Below are 16,826 nucleotides of genomic sequence, written 5' to 3' on the forward strand. Positions count from 1 at the left end.
CCTTTTGGTAGCATTAGAAGGTTGAATTGGAAAGGGTTGAGACTGAAGGCAAGAATCCCAGTTAAGAGGCAATTTTAATAATTTAGAGAAGAAATCATTAGAGCTTTGGACCAAGGCATTGAACTTAAGAAAAGATGTGTTTAATGCTCAGAAAGCACTAGTGCTTCATTATTTATAAGTATAGTTTCAGAGTTCTGTATTTATTTATTTACAACAGGTTTTAAAAGTTGAAAAATATTAAATCTTGAACTCAAAATAATATTACATATTATTGATCCACTCCTCAAAAAGTATTTTTGTACTTTGTGCTTAGAAGTGCTTTTATTTTAATAATTTGCAGCTCACATTAAATCATGAGCCTAACAGCACCTGGGTTGCTCAGTAGGTGAAGTGTTTAACTTGATTTTGGCTCAGGTCATGATCTCACGGTTCATGAGATTGAGCCCTACATCAGTCTCTGGACTGTCAGCTCAGAGCTTGCTTGAGATTCTCTCTCTCCCTCTCTGCCACTCTGCTGCTTGCATGTACATGCTCCTTCTCTCTCTCAAAATAAATAAACATGAAAAGGAAAATAAATTGTGAGCCTAAGGATTTAATTAATTGTGAGTCAGGTTTTGGGCGTTTGAGTGCTTGGAATATTGGAATGAACTCTTCTCAAGTTTGTAAGATGCACTTGTTATACAAGTCTTCTTTCTTGGAAGGTCATTTCTAAAAACATTGTATAGATGTATATTATCACTGTATTTAAAATCAGATGAAAAATACCAGAGCATTGCTTTATTCATGATTTAGGTAATTTAAAATTTTATTTCATATCTGCCAGGAAACTACACCATGAATTAAGATTTTACTAATAGAAGTCTTTCAGTTTTTCAAGTGAATACTTTGTGCAGGATGTATAAAACAAGTCTGTTAACCTTAAAGATAACAAACTTATAGATAATCCTCATTTAAATTAAACTGACTTTCTAGAACTTCTAAGTTACAGAAGTCATAATGCAAGACAAAAAGTGCTTTTACCAGAATTTAAAGCCTTGAAATCTAAGCTGGACTTTTTCCTGTGTTAGATGGAGACAATAATGGGCAGCTGTTTAATACAGACATTCAGTAGCCAAACAGAGGAGTGGAACAGATTTCTGGAGATTGGGAAGTTTCAGCAAAAGGAGCTTAGTATTGAGGACAGTAAAGTCCTAGTGGTGGGAAAATGTTTCCACCTTCTTAAATCCTCATCACATTAGCAGCATGGCCAAAAATGTCAACTTTACCAGTAAGTCATGTTCTAACCAAGCCCAAATTTTATAATGAGTGTTAGTAAATACAACAGTAGATTTCTCTTTTAGAAAAACTAACTTTTTTCTGTCTAGTAAAATTTTTTAAAATGCAAATAGAAAATGGGACAACTCAGGAAAAAGGGAACTAATCCTTTAAGTAACTAGGATTGAATATTAGGAAGTCTAATGTTTCTTTGTTGTTAACTTAAGTTTTTTGAAAAGTGAGTAGGAATAGTTTAGCTTAGTCTTGAAAATCAGTTACATTTTTAAATTTAAATCTCTATTATTTTGAAATCACCTCTTTTTAGGTCTTTAGCAGGAAAGAAGTATGTATAAAAATGAGAGTTTTTCTGGTATTACCTATAAATAAGAGAGAATGAAAGCATTCAAAATACAAGTGAAGGGATGCCTAGATTGAAATGAAATGTGTTTTTGTGACGTGGTTATAGAATTTGACAACCTTGGAAATGTGTTTGTGATTTCTGTGTAATTAATGTCAAGTGTTTATTTTATAAAGCACTTTATGCTGTAGGGTGGTTCAGAAAGAGGCTAACATACTTATCATATATATTTATGTGACTTTTGGTAATGTGGCTCAAGTTTCTCTGGCTGCAGTGAATAAAATAGCTTTATACTCAGTGTAAAAATAGTAGTAAATCTTCATATTAAGTGTTATCTGAAGAAGAGACTATTATAAAGCATAATTGTCATTTAATTATTGGAACTTTTCATGGTGCTCTTTTGCGATTGGGTATTTTTCTTTCTTTATTTTGGGGGAGAGAGGGAGAGAGAGAGCGAGTGTGCACATGCATGAGTGGGGGAGGGCCAGAGAGAGAGACAGAGAGAGAGAGAGTCCCAAGCCCGCTTTGCACTGTCAGTGCAGAGCCCAATGCAGGGCTTGATCTCACAAATTGTGAGATCTCATGGTTTGGGAGATCATGACCTGTGCTGAAATCAAGAGGTGGACATTTAACTGACTGAGTTACCCTGTGATTGGGTATTTTTCTTAAAAGAGATAGGAAAAGTAGTATTCAGCGGCTTATGAAAAGATTCTTAGGCTTTAGTTATCGTATGTTTAAAATATAGTCTTATAGTTCTTTATATATATTATAGCTAAAAATGCACATTGCCTTCTTGGTTTCAGAACCCTGTGAAATAGGGCAGATGATATTACAATTTTAGAGATTGGGGCACTTCAGAGATTAAATAAATGTTTCATGGTACAGAGGTGGAACTTAAGTACACAGGTCTTCTCACTTTGATTCCAGGGAAAGTGTGAGAGAATAGCCAGTCATATCTGGTGTTGGTTTTTGTCCATTAAGAAACTGATGGTCATCTTACCCAAAAACCAGATGTCACAAAATATTGAAATGTTATTTGAACAAAAAACTTAGAAAAAATTGAAATATTACTTAAAAATGTTCTAATACTCCCGCTTGGATTTCTCTATTTATCTGTTTATCTTTCTCCTTTCCTTGTGCTGGTTATGTTCTCTCCCTCTTCTGACCACATAGCTTGGGAACCTATAGGTAGGTGAATATTGTTTATTTAGTAAAGCAGTTGAAAGATATTAAACCATTTACAGGTACTTCGTTTTTATTTGCTAGTTATTGTTTCTTTTAGAAATGGTATACACACATACATGTATACACATAGATTTTATTTCTAAGTAGATGTTGAACTACTTTATATTCTAAAAATTTTATTTGGTAATAGCACAATTGAAGATAGTAAAGAGACTTTCTTACTCTCTTTTCTGTAAGCCTCTTCCTGAAGTAAGACTACTTACTGTCCTCTACTAATCTAAAGTGTTATACTAATCTTCTGGTGGTGCCTTGCAGAGAAGGCACAGAACATCTGAAATAAAAGAACCTCTCAAGAATTTGAGGTGAAAATGCAATTCTTTCAGAATGCCAGAGATTTTCTCCCTGTATTTAATCACCTTTCTTACTTTCCCTCTTAATTGTAGGGTTGATGATGTGCCTCCCGGAATATCTCTACTTCCTGATAATATTCTTCAGGTTCTAAGGATCCAGCTACTACAGTGTGTTCAGAAAATGGCAGATGGGTTAGAGGAACAGCAACAAGCGTTGTCAGTTTTGCTCGTCAAGTTCTTCATTATTCTTTGCAGGTATCTGGTATAAGCAAACTATCTGTTTTAAATAATTATTATCAAAATAATAATGTATTATTTATTATAACTAATGGCGTTTGTTGCTTATATGGAGCTTTAAAGGTTGAGTGCACAGTCTGAAAGGCTTATGATTTATTATTATACTAGAAAGCCATTTACTTATTTGTTTATTTATTTATTTAGTTGGTTGGTTAGTTAAAGTAGTTTCCATGCTCATTGTGGGGCTTGAACTCGCAACCTGATATCAAGAGTCACATGCTCCACTGACTGAGCCACTATTGGAAAGCCTTTTAGTTACCATAATTAGTTGTGCAGAGATTCAGCCAAGATTCAAAAAACAAAAATTGCTTTAAGGACAGTGACAGGATTTTTTAACCAAGAACTTGTTGCATCTGTATTTTCTGTGTGGTCCTTATCTGTAAACATTTTTACTGCTGTGGATTATCATTTGTGAAATGTATTTTCTAATCTTTAGTTTTATAATTTTACCAATGAAAGTATAATTATCTAATAGCTTATATTTTCTGGGTTTATAGATGATTAGGTCTCTGGTACTTAAATTTTGGTGTGCATAAGTATCAACTGGGAAGCTTAATAGGAAAATAAAGCTTGAGCTTTACTTATGAAAATTCTGACTCCAAAGAGTTTAGCCATTCTGATTTTTCATGAATTGCTCATTAACCTGCATATATAAATTTAGGAATGGTTGGGTTAGGGGCATTGTATGCCTCTTTAAAAATCTCTCCTTTTTGGAATACATTTCTTACAGTATATATTATTATTATTTTTTTAATGTTTTATTTATTTCTAGGAGAGGGAGAGAGACAGCATGAGCAGGGGAGGGTCAGAGAGAGAGGGAGTCACAGACTCTGAAACAGGCTCCAGGCTCTGAGCTGGCAGTCAGCACAGAGCCCGACGTGGGGCTCGAACCCACGAACTGCGAGATCATGACCTAAGCGAAAGTCGGACGCTTAACCGACTAAGCAGGTTAATGATCAATTCATGAAGCTTAACTGACCCAGGCGCCCCAGTATATACTATTTTTTAACAAATATTTTAGAATTAGTAGTCAAACAGGGACGTAAGTTACTATGCATTTAGTTACCTTTTACTTAATTGTTGATTGCATTTGATTGCAGGAATCATGGAAAATTTGAGCAATTATTGCTAAAATGATTTCTTCTCTAATTTAGGCTCTTCCAGAACTGTAGACTGTTTCCTGGTTTTGTGCTCTTTATTATCCTTAAGCTTTAGAAAAATAATACAAGAATTAAAAGGGTTGAGAAAAAAGGGTTTACTTAGGTTATAAGACATAAGTTGGTGTGTTGATTTCCTATGTTTTGTCCTGTTAACTACTTAGTACAGTTTTTACAGAAATCAGAAATTCTGTAGATAAATAACTGTTTCTCATTTGTTTCTACTTTGTGATACTTTTCAATTTTTCTATAATACATAAATGTTTATCAGCATGTACTTCTTTGACGTTTTCTGTGTATAGTGGTAGTTAAATAGTGCATGATGTGTTTTTTATTACATTCTTAGTGGGAAAGCAGTTATTATATTGATTTTAAGTTTTAATAAATGTCATTTATATTTCATTTGCCAACATGTATTTTCACAATTCAACCTGAATACGCAAGCATACATTTTTCTCACTATTCATATGTAATACATATTCTTTTTATTCTCACAGAAATCTGTCTAATGTGGAAGAAATTGGGACTTGCTCATACATTAATCACGTCATCACTATGACAACACTCTACATTCAGCAAGTAGGTGTGAATTAATTTATTTCTCCTTTTGCTTTACTGCGAGTAACTAGGTTTTCCTTTTTTTAAATATTGTAATTAGTAAAGTTAAATGTTTTTAGAGGAGGTAATAATTGAGAAGAAAATTAAAATGACCATTAGGAACTATGTATTTTAGACATCTTAAAACATATTTAAAAGAGAAGCAATCCTTAATATATTTAAGTAAAATTACTGTTTTATAAATGGCTTTTTACAATGATATAATTTGTCAGCTTACATATATTTATCATCAAATATTCCTCTAATTGAACACATACGCTTTTTTGCAAAGATGATTGGGTATCCATTTGAAACTCTTCCTAGGCCATTTTTAATATTTGAAGAATTTAATATTGAAGGGAATATCTATTCCATATGATTAACTGACTCTTTAAACTCAGTTGGAACTTAGGTTATTTGAATAAAAATGATTTATTAGATGATGAATGAAAGGTATTGTCTTTTAATGATCTAGATCAGAATGTAATACAGTTTAACATTTTTAACTAAATACAATTTTATGTTTAACTCTACTTGCAGTTAAAAAGCAAAAAAAAAGAGAAGGAATTGGCAGATCAGACATCTATTGAAGAATTTGTAATCCATGCATTGGCATTTTGTGAAAGTTTATATGATCCATATCGGAATTGGAGGCATAGAATTTCAGGGTATGTCATATAAATCATAATGTTCACTGAAAACTTTACTGTCATAAATATATGTAATTTTTCAATGCAAGTCTTATTCTTTATGAAAGAAATTGGTAAGATGTGTATAAGACCCCTATCTCTATCTCAGATAGAGAACTATGTTGAAAGTAATGTATTAGTGAAAACTGCCACTTCCAGATAGTAAACTTACTCTGAACTTTTATTTTGTAATGTAGTTGAATGCTAATAATCAGATAGGAAAATTTCAAAGTACTGTAGCATCAAGTAGTGTGTACATATTTTTCAGGAAAGTTCTCTTTTTTTTAAGCATATTTCATAATATGGAATTGATTGTTAACAGTATTTTGTCTGCTTTTAGTTGTGGAGCTTATGTCAGCTAGGGTCTAGTCAGGAAAACAAATCATACTAGGCATTTTAAAAGGATATAGTAGGAGGAAATTGTTAAATAGGTATTAGAGAACTCAAAAAGCAAGGAGGGATAATGATATAATACAGAGAAAGTGACTTAAGGAAGCCGCTACTTCCCTGGGGCTGTAGGATAAAAGGAAGAGATTGGAGTTATCAGAACTAGAAGTTTGGATAAGAGGACGACCTGCAGTATTGGGTCTCTGACCTCTGGTGAAAGAGCATTGCTTATCTGTGCAGGTATCACTGGGCAGCCATGAAGAAGCTAGTGATGGAATTGCCAAAAACAGCTTCAAGACAGGAGCCAACTGGTTGCTACAGTTAAGAACTGTTGGCTGGTAAAAAATTAGGAATCAGTTTCTTTTTCACTCTCCTAGCCTTCCAGGCTCCATTTAATATTCACTGCTGGTGAACCCAACAGTGGAGTACTGGAAAAACGGAAGTATAGTGTGCAGAGTGCCTGTCACAACCTTACAAAGCAGATAGAATATAGGATGATGGGTTTGCAGCTTAGTGACAATAGTAGAATTACCAGTTCAGGGCTCAAAAAGAAGAGTACTTCATTTATAGTCTTTATACTCATTCATCAATTTGGTTCTCAACTAGTCAGTGATTTTGCCCCCAACACTCCCCTTCCCCCCAAGGCTTTATTACCTACAGAGAAGATGAGTTCATTCCTTCTTGGCAGCCACTTTCCTATGGCTGCCAGGTTGCTCAGCTTTTCTCTCTTCCTCTTAGCCTATGTGTTTGTCCCCAACCTTTTCTTGATGAATATGAGGGTACTCTTGTCCTTGGAGACCTTGAGCAGCTCCGTGGGAGCAGCTGTGCCTCGGCTTAACTCAGCATTCTTCTTTGTGGCCTTAGTTGAGGCCCACGTCTATAGGGTGGCTGCTGCTCCTCAATGCCTCCCTTAATGGAAGCCAGTATTCTATTTTGACATTTATGGCAGGGATTTCTTAAGAAAATGATATCTCTTGCTCTCACTCTTGGTACTTCCCCATCTTCCACCTTAAGATATGTTAGTAATGGCAAATCTAAGATAACGTTTTAAATTTTGAAACAGTGTCAGTTTTTCTTTGCAAACAGCAAGACATATACAGAAAGAGAAACATGAGATCAGTCAGAAAATGACAGGAGACGTTTTTAAAGGAATCTTAATAAGAACGAAATGAATTTAAAGTTGCGAGAAGGAGGGGGCCCTGGGTGGCTCAGTTGGTTAAGGGTCTGACTTCGGTTCAGGTCATGATCTCACAGCGTGTGAGTTTGAGCCCTTTGTTGGGCTCTGTGGTGACAGCTCAGAGCCTGGAGTCTGCTTCTGTTCCTGTGTCTCCCTCTCTCTCTGCCGCTCCCCTGCTCACGCTGTCTCTCTCAAAAAAGAATAAACATTAAAAAAAACTTTTTTAAATCAAGTTGGGAGGAGAGACAATACAAAAAGTATATTTGACAACAAATTAAAACAAATAAAATTGGTGAATGAAAACAAAAACAACTTTTGAGAGCCAAAAACAAGAAATTTAAACACTGTAACATAGAAAGAGAATTCTGCATATATTAGATGACAACTGGAAGAGGAACAAAGAATCTGGGATGAGTGGTGGCAATGAGTGGCATGAGTGTGTGTGTAATATCATGTCAGGAATTATGCTGGAAGCTGTCCACATATTATCTCTAATAGGCGTAACAATTTTGCTGCTAATGGTAGGAACTGCATCAGAGGTAAATTTGGTAAAGCAGAGGTTCAGACTTGGCTAACTTTGACTTTGATAGGGAAATGAAACATACTGCAAATAAGTCATGGAATTAGGAAAAATCTATAGCTCATGGGAAGTCTATACAAGGGAGCTATAGCAGTAATTTATACCTTATATATTAATCTGATTCTGAAGTTAAGTGGAAACTTGGAATGTATATATTTTCTTATTTATTTGTATTTGTTGCTTACCAAAACAGCTAAAATAGATTTAGCATTATTCCAAATACAGAGCCATTTAAAATATTTCTTGTTTGATGAAATATATGGATTTTTTTCATATCTCCATATGCAGTTTGATTTGATTGAATAGATTTTATTAATCTATTGGTTAGTTTTGATTATGTTTGTAGCATCTTAACTTATTTAGAAAGATTTCGTCAAGTGGAACTAAAGTAAATGTAGGGAAAGAATTCTTCCCCAAAAAGGACTTATTCATTCAAGCATTTATTTAGAAGTATATTTATTGAGTTTCTACTTTGTGCCTAGTGTAAGTTTAGTAGGACTCATTACCTGCCCAAAGATAAAAACAAGTTAATTAGACTTAATTACGCCATGGGGCTTCTACTGGTCAAATCTGGGACAGTATATACATGAAAATAATTAATTGCTGTAAAGAATTATAAACTGGCTCAGTTGGTAGAGCATGTGACTGTTGATCTTGGGGTTGTGAGTTTGAGCTCCATATTGGGTGTAGAATTTACTACTTAAAACAAAAAGAATTGGGGCACCTGGGTGGCTCAGTTAGTTAAATGACTGACTCTTGATTTAGCTTAGTTCATGATCTAATGGTTGGGAGATCGAGCCCTGTGTTGCTTTCCCTGCTGAGTGTGGAGCCTGCTTATGGTTCTCTTTCTCCCTCTATCTCTCTCCCTTCCCATCTCCCTCCCCATCAAATTAAAAAAATATATATAAACCATTTAGGAAAAAAGGAATTAATGAGTTCATACCAGTAATAGATGATCAGTAGATAGGCAGATGGGTGGGTGAATGGATGGATAGAGAGATAGAGAGATAGATAAGGGAGAAGGACACTTGCTTTTAGTAGAAGGCCAAGTGCCAATTAGTAAATGTACAAGGGGTATTGGAAAAAAAATCATCAGTATAAACAAATTATAAGGAAAGATATGGATCAGGGTGCTAAATCTACGGGAAGTTTTGGTAAGCAGTATGTATTTTGCATGATTTTAAAATTATTCCCCAAAGATTACTTCTTCATTGCAAAGGAAAAATTAGTAACTATTTTGTATGGTACTGGATAGTACATTGACGGGATTATCAAAATTAACATCAGAAGCATATGGACATCTGTGCCTCCAACTGTGGTGTTCTAAGGACACATTATTGATTTTATAGTATTCCAACCAAGAATGCATAATCTGAATCTAATTGAATGGAAATATCAAGCAAACCCAAAATGAAGAACATTTTAATGAATAAAAGGAAGGAGTGTAGGACAGTATTCTTTAAAAATATCATAAAGGCTGTGGAAATGTTTCAGATTAAAGGAGGGAAAAGACCGATGATAGCTAAATGTAATATCTGGATACAAAGCTGTACAAAGAGGGGAAGAAAATGATATTAAGGATATTTTTGGGTCAGTTGACAAAACTGGATTATGAAGGGTGGATAAATATATTATATTACATGTATTGAAATTTATACTTAAACTGTGCTGTTGTATAAGACACTGTCCCTTTTCTTAGCAAGTATTCACTTAAGTATTTAGAAGTGCCAGAATATATATAATTTCCTTTTAAATGTTCTGAAAAATGTTGTATGTGTGAGTATATGTATATATAAATATGTGTGCACTGTATACATGGGGAGAGAGTGAGCTAATGATAAACCATTTGGGATAAAATTTTAACAATGAACCTGAGTAAGAGATATTCGAAGTTCTTTGTACTATTCTTGCAGCTTTTGCGAGAGCTTGAATTTATTTTCAGATTAACAGTTTAAAAATTAAGAAAGATAGTTATGTCCTAGGCATGATGGTAGAACAAGAAAGAAGCACAAAATAATTGATCAAGGGACATGAACTTAGAAAACTAAGATGCAGACTCATTTATACAGTCCTCAGAAGATTGGTATGTATTAACATCTGCTGCGTGCCAGATGCTTGACCCAAATATCAGATAATAATGAAACAAGTATTCTGTGTTCTAAAAATGGTACAAGACTAAGTTCATCTTTAGTTCCTGTCTTATCCTATTGAAAACATGTAGTGCAGACTACTTATGCTTTAATGTTTGCGTTATGTGTAATGGTTTTTACCCCTTTTATTTGTGTTAGTATATTAAATTTTACTGTAACCATAATGGGAACTATTTATGTTCATACGTTACATCTAATACAGGGCCTATAGAATGAGTCGTGAATCACAAATTGTGGGAGTATATTTTTATGTTGTTACTAAAGGGAGAATTTTTATTGTTGGTAGCACAGTAGTTGGATAGGTATTTGGATAGGATATATCCAGTCTGTCATTTCATATAACTTATATTCATATAACTTCATATTTCATATAACATAATAAATGTGCAAAATGTAAGCAATGTAAATAATCTCATGGAAAAACCTAACTGTAAGCTAAATCATCCTTTTAAAATTAATTTTTCTACCTCATTACTGAATTTTTTTGAAGGTGTTGCTAAATTTTTAACTCTAGTAATATTTGTATTATCTTAAAGGTATAAAAATATCAATAATAGTAGTATTTAAATAGAAATCCAATAACGTTTGAGTTTAAAATAAATACAAGGGCGCTTGAGTGGCTCATCTGGTTAAGCATCCGACATTGGTTCAGGTCATGATCTCACAGTTTGTGAGGTCAAGCCCTGTGCTAACAGAGGCCCTGTGTTAACAGTTCAGGGCCTGGAGCCTGCTTTGGATTCTGTGTCTCCTTCTCTCTCTGTCCCTCCCCTATTTATACTCTGTCTCTCTCTCAAAAATAAACATTAAAAAAAATTAAATACAAAATGTGATAATTCTTTGCCTTCTCCACAATGAAAATAGGCACAGATTTGGAAAGCAGTGCAGTAGCAGATGGTATCTGATATGAATTCTAGTAAATCTGGATCTTAGAACTGTATTCTGCCATTACTCAGTCCACCTGTGCCTGTCTTACTGGCTTATTCTGTGGTCAGTTGACTTTGCTTTGAATATAAGGAAAATAATTCTAATATCTCAGTTATGGTTGTTATGAAGAAGTCATCTTAATCCATTGCTTTATCTGTAGATCATATTTAGATGTATGGAATTTCTTTGTGGCTGTTTTTCAGACATTTTTCATTTTTGTTGCTTTTCTCTAACAATGTTAAGAGTTTTTTCAGGGCATAAAAAATTCTGAGTTATTTTATTTATTTTTTTTATTTTCTGCAGTCCGCCAGTTGGATATGTCATTATAACAATAGCCTTTACACCCCAAAACCCACACTGCATTGTCCATCTAAGAGATTCATTTTGTTTTGAAATGTTTTTGGTAAAGGCACATGCTATTTGTGTTGGCCTTATGAAGTCTGTAGAAATATTTCAGCTATCAAAAATACTAGAATTGTCATTAAAAACAAAAATGACCCTAGTTCATACTAGATCTACATATTTAAAATGGAAGAAGGCAGTGGCATGGATTCTTTGTGTCCAGATGAGATTTCGGAAAATGGCAAAGAGTGGCCTGATTTCTGATGAATTTAGTTTCTACTATGGTAATAAGCTCTACAGTCTGAGATGTCAGATTAGCAATACTGCTGAACATGTTCTTTTACACATTGGAGATTTTATTGTATTTTATTTTATTTAAGTTTATTTATTTTGAGAGAGAAGAGGAGAGGCAGAGAGAGAGAAAGAGAGGGGATCCTAAGCAGGCTCCACACTGTCAGAGCAGAGCTGGACATGGTGCTTGAACTCATGAACCGTGAGATCATGACCTGAACCCAAACCAAGTGTCAGATGCTCAACTGACTGAACCACCCAGGCGCCCCTACAGATTGGAAATTTTACTTTATTAAAATTTATTTTTTAATTTTTGAGAAACAAAGACTGAGCATTAGTGGAGGAGGGGTAGAGAGAGAGGGAGACACGGAATCTGAAGCAGGCCCCAGGCTCCAGCTGTCAGCACAGAGCCTGACACAGGGCTCGAGCCCATGAACCATGAGATCATGACCTGAGCTGAAGTCAGACGCTTAACTGGCTGAGCCACCCAGGCAACCCTGCAAATTAGAAATTTTAAATGCCTAATTCCTTTATCTATTTCCAGTTGTTTAGAAACTTAACCTGCTATGTTTCATCATTAAGCATTTAAAATTTGTTTGCTTAATTCAAAAGAAGAAATCCTTTCACAGGTCAGCATTTAAATTATTGGCTAGACTTCTTTTCAAGATTATACCAATCCTAGAGATGTATTTTTCAGTACCTAAATAAAAAGTAATATACTAAATTTATAGTTGTTTCTGTAATTATGCCGTCTCTACCTGCTCATGTTGTAATTTGATATTAACTTCTTTTTAATGATAGACGAATCCTTAGTACTGTGGAAAAGAGCAGACAGAAATACAAGCCAGCTTCTCTCACAGTGGAGTTTGTCCCTTTCTTTTATCGTAAGTATCAGTCCTAATTTCTCTTAGATTGTGATGTTACTCTGATTATTCTTTATTCTTAAATTCTTATTCTGATTCTGTTTGATTCAGCTTTGTGTATCTGTAAGATAAAGATTGTAAGGATCTATCACTGGAGTACTTGATTCATATTTTGCTCTGATCATTGTTCTTACTCTTACTTAATTTACTGTTCTGAAAGTGTTTTTATTTTGAGAAGAGCTTAATATTTTAATGACTGTAGTATAGAAGTTCAGAATTTTTACAGAAATAGCATGGGGACCCAGCCAGTGCATGGCCACTGCTCAGGAGCCTAAAACCAGGGCCTCCTGCCTGGGCACTACCTGGCTGGGCTATGAGATGGTGTTGGCCTTGCGGATGAGGCCTTCCTTTGCGATTGGGGCTTTTCAGAGCCTGAGTGCTAGGCTAAGCCCAGGCTGTGTTTGGGGAAGGGGACTAACAGGTTTGCTCACCCCACAGGTAGATCGGGTAGGGGCAAAGAGAGCTTTGCATTATCCTTCTCTTCCACCTCTGATACAAAATTTGATGCTGTGGTTGGATTTTATTATCATGGATGATGAGTTGCAGTTATTAAAGAAAAATTTTATGGACAAGCACTCCCAAGAATTTGATGACATGGGAGAGAATAAATTCACCTATACACTTATGTTTTTTTTTAATTAAAAAAATTTTTAATGTTTGTTTATTTTTGGTGGGGGGAGAGAGAGAGAATGAGCAGGGGAGGGGCAGAGAGAGAGACAGAGACACAGAATCCAAAGCAGACTCCAGGCTCTGAGCTGTCAGCACAGAGCTTGATCGTGGGCTTGAGCTCACGAGCCATGAGATCATGACCTACAGTGAAGTTGATGCTCGACTGACTGAACCACCCAGGCGCCCTAACCTACACACCTGTTTGTAATGAATATAGTTCTTTGGTAGAAAAGTCAGATTCCTGGGTTTAATATGGGGACTTGCACAGCAACTTTACGGTACCATAAAGGTGAAGTGGCTGGTGACGTGTTTGACATGCTCTTCATGTTTATGGATTTTCTGGCTTTTAAAGAAGTGTTTCAGGGCTATAGAGCAGAAGGAGAAGGCTGGGTTCTGGGTTTAAGCAGTGGTTAGTGGTGACTTTGTTGTGCAAATCTTCTTCTTTGCCAGCTTCCCAGAGTGATTTGAGACCTAGGGGCTCACCTTTGGGCAATGAGATCTTTCTGGATGTGCCAGCTCACTAGATTAGAGGAGGCTAAGACTAGTATGACAGACGAAAACATCTTGGAAAGACTGACTCTGTTCTGCAACTGTTCATTAATATTAAGTCTTGGTGGGACACAAAGAAAATTACCTGACCCTCCTGGGACCTTTTTCTCTAGAAACACTCTCTTCTATTCGGTGACACTGTTACTTTTTCTGGAGTAGACACCTCTCTCAGGAGGCTTTTGAGTTAGGCTCCTCTGGAGCAATCCCAAGGCTAGCATTCTGCCTGGTAGACCCCTTCATCAGTATACACTTTCATGTGTCAGCATTTGAAAAACTGACCATCACCAACTCTCTTTTGGCCCAACAGGCTTTGCATGTCCCACTAGGCATTTTGTACACTCAGCTTTTGATATTTATCAAAGTTTCAATCCTGTAGCCTTAATGAGGTTTGACTGGGAGTATTTATCCAGGGCGTTACTCAAGCCAGCTGCCCATCTTGAAATTTCTGAAGCTCCTACTATCACAATTAGTCTTGACTATAGGAATCAACTGAGAGAGATGTCCTTACCCAAAAGCTACATGTGAAAATTAATTTCTAGTCTTAACATTTGTGGTCCCAGCTTCACAATCTTCTAGTCCTGATGTAGTCCCACTGTTCTCGAATTCTCTCTTAAACATTTTTGAAAAAATATTTTTAAAGATGAGTACCCAGACTAACCTAGTGGATATAATCTTGTAATTTCCATGATTACCCACTGAAGTTTCAGATTAAAATATGCTGTGTACTTTAGTTGTTAGTACTATGAAAGCAAAAATGCTTTCTGTCTTGGTGTTTCTATTTTAGTGGGCACCAATGAATGTTACTTATGCTGAAAGTAGGCTAAAAGGTATCTTTTCTTATAGCTAGTTAAGGTTTGCCAAAATCCTTTCTGTATAAATCAGCTCATTAGGTTTTCTGTTGAGGTAAAGAGTTCCTTCTTCCTGTCAAATCTACTAAGATGGTTTCCATGGGTATAACCAGTTCAGCATGAGTAGGATATAAGGAACAGATTTACTGGTCATTTGTTTGCCTTTATTTAGTATAGTGGTAGGACATTACTGACCAGAAAACATGATGTCACTTCTGTAGAAAGAAGAAAAAAACATAGTATTTGAATTCCCAATGTGTTCACTTTCTCTCTCTAGCTATATGTAAGTTTAAATGTATTTATTATTTATTACTTTTTAAATATTAAAAAAAATTAAAATTCTGAACTGACTTTTCATTTGGATGTTCTGATTTTAAAGGATGGTTATATGTTTCTTCTGAACTGATGGGCACTTATTGAATACTTTTGTACCATGAGTTAAAAAAAAGAAACTTAAGAGAATTGGCTACTATATGTGTGACCTATATGGACTCTAGTTTTCTTTCTTAAAAAATGATTGTGCCATAGTTCAAGAATATGGAAAATATTCCAAGATATGTAAAAGGAACCTTGTGTTTGCCACTCATATTTGTCAAATCTTAACATCTTGATGTATTTGCTTTAGTTCTCTTTTCTTTTTTTCCTAAGAATTAAAACAAGACAAATAGTCCTTTGAGTACTTGGTGAAGATGATTGCAGTGTCCAGTCTGTTTGACCACCAGGAGCTGATTTCTGGATTCTCTTTTTTTTGTTCCACATACCTGCCCTTATTATATTATCACAGTGTATTGATTATTGTAACTTTTTGCTAAGTCTTGAAATAAGTCCTCAGCTTTGTTCTTTTTCAAAATTTTCTTGGTTATTCTGATTCTCTTAAACTTTTATATACACTTTAGAGGCCATTTTAAATATTTTTACAAAAAGCCTTGCTGTTATTTGGTTGGGATTATATTCAATCTATGGAAGCATTTTAGGAGAATTGACATCTTAAAAATACTGAGACTTCTAATTTATGAATCCAGTATATCTCACTATTTTTTGTTACTTATTTTATAGTTTATAGTTTATAGAATGTAGATTTGTGCATATATTTTGCTAATTTATGCCAAAGAAGGTGTCACAAGTCCTTACACATGTAAAGGTCTTTAAAATAAACTAATGTAGATTCATTAAAAAGTGAGTTTTATTTTCATTGCCTGTCTTTGATAAAGACATGTCCCTTTTTACCCATGGTAATATTCCTTGCCTTTCCTTCATAATATTTCTTGCCTGCTTTGTCAGATGCTAATAAAGCCACTCCAGCATTCTTATGATTAGTGTTTACATGGTATATCTTTTTATATTCTTTATATGTGTTTCTGTGTGTCTTCTGTGGCTGATTAGAAGTCTGTCATCTTGCAGCTCAGTGTAAAATCTGACAGTTACTTAACTTAAAACTTCTTGGTAGGTTTTTGCGTGTCTTGTGGGATTTCACAGTATCATGTAAGGATTGATATTTTGACTCAAAGTGAGCCCTTTGAATATTTCTGGAGTACTTTCTCTGAATGGCTTCTTCCACTCCAGTACTGCTTCACAAATTCCAGTTGCCTAGGCCTCCCCAAACATTTTATCTGTTTCCTAACTCAGCAAATGGCTATATTCTTTTAGGGTTTCTAGGTAGTTGTCAGACATTTCTGCAGCAGGAAGCTAACATAATCCTTGGGCTCACTTTGCTTCTCTTGAGAGAAAGAAAATTTCTTGAATGTATAAATTTCTACCTATTTTGTCTAATTTTCTAGTTACTCATAGTAGGAAGCCACATATAGTGACAGTTATTCCAACATAGATGGAATCATTTAACTTTTTAAATGTAAATTTCTATCAATATGTTTACCTCAAAGCTGTTTCTTATTGGTAATGTTTGTTATGTATAAAATTGGAAATAATTCTGTCGTTACAGCCTTATCTGTGTATGTAATGATACATGCAAAAAGATATTCATTACTGGGTTATTTGAGTATCAAAGAGAAAAATCATAAAAGTTTATCAGTAGAGAACTGGTTAAGTAAATTAAGGTACATCATTGTAGTGGCCATAAAAATGAAAAAGGAAGATGTGTA

The 16,826-nt window shown here is 34.8% G+C and overlaps 1 protein-coding gene across 8 annotated transcripts in view; it reads left to right on the plus strand.

Moving 5' to 3' along the window:
* NBEAL1 (neurobeachin like 1) overlaps positions 1-16,826 on the plus strand; it is a 182,524-nt gene that overhangs the window by 34,350 nt on the left and 131,348 nt on the right. For 7 of the 8 annotated variants that reach the window (XM_039222592.1, XM_039222591.1, XM_039222589.1 and 4 more), the window contains 4 exons: positions 3,241-3,402; positions 5,099-5,180; positions 5,739-5,866; positions 12,540-12,622. In XM_039222592.1, coding sequence (XP_039078523.1) covers positions 3,241-3,402; positions 5,099-5,180; positions 5,739-5,866; positions 12,540-12,622 — 455 coding nt within the window. Of the gene's footprint in view, positions 1-3,240; positions 3,403-5,098; positions 5,181-5,738; positions 5,867-12,539; positions 12,623-16,826 lie in introns of those variants that run through there. The other variant, XM_039222596.1, reaches the window with a different exon arrangement.

The sequence above is a fragment of the Hyaena hyaena genome, unplaced genomic scaffold (genome assembly GCF_003009895.1).
Source record: "Hyaena hyaena isolate Hyena2069 unplaced genomic scaffold, ASM300989v1 scaffold_1166, whole genome shotgun sequence".
NCBI classification, from domain to species: Eukaryota; Metazoa; Chordata; class Mammalia; order Carnivora; family Hyaenidae; genus Hyaena; species Hyaena hyaena.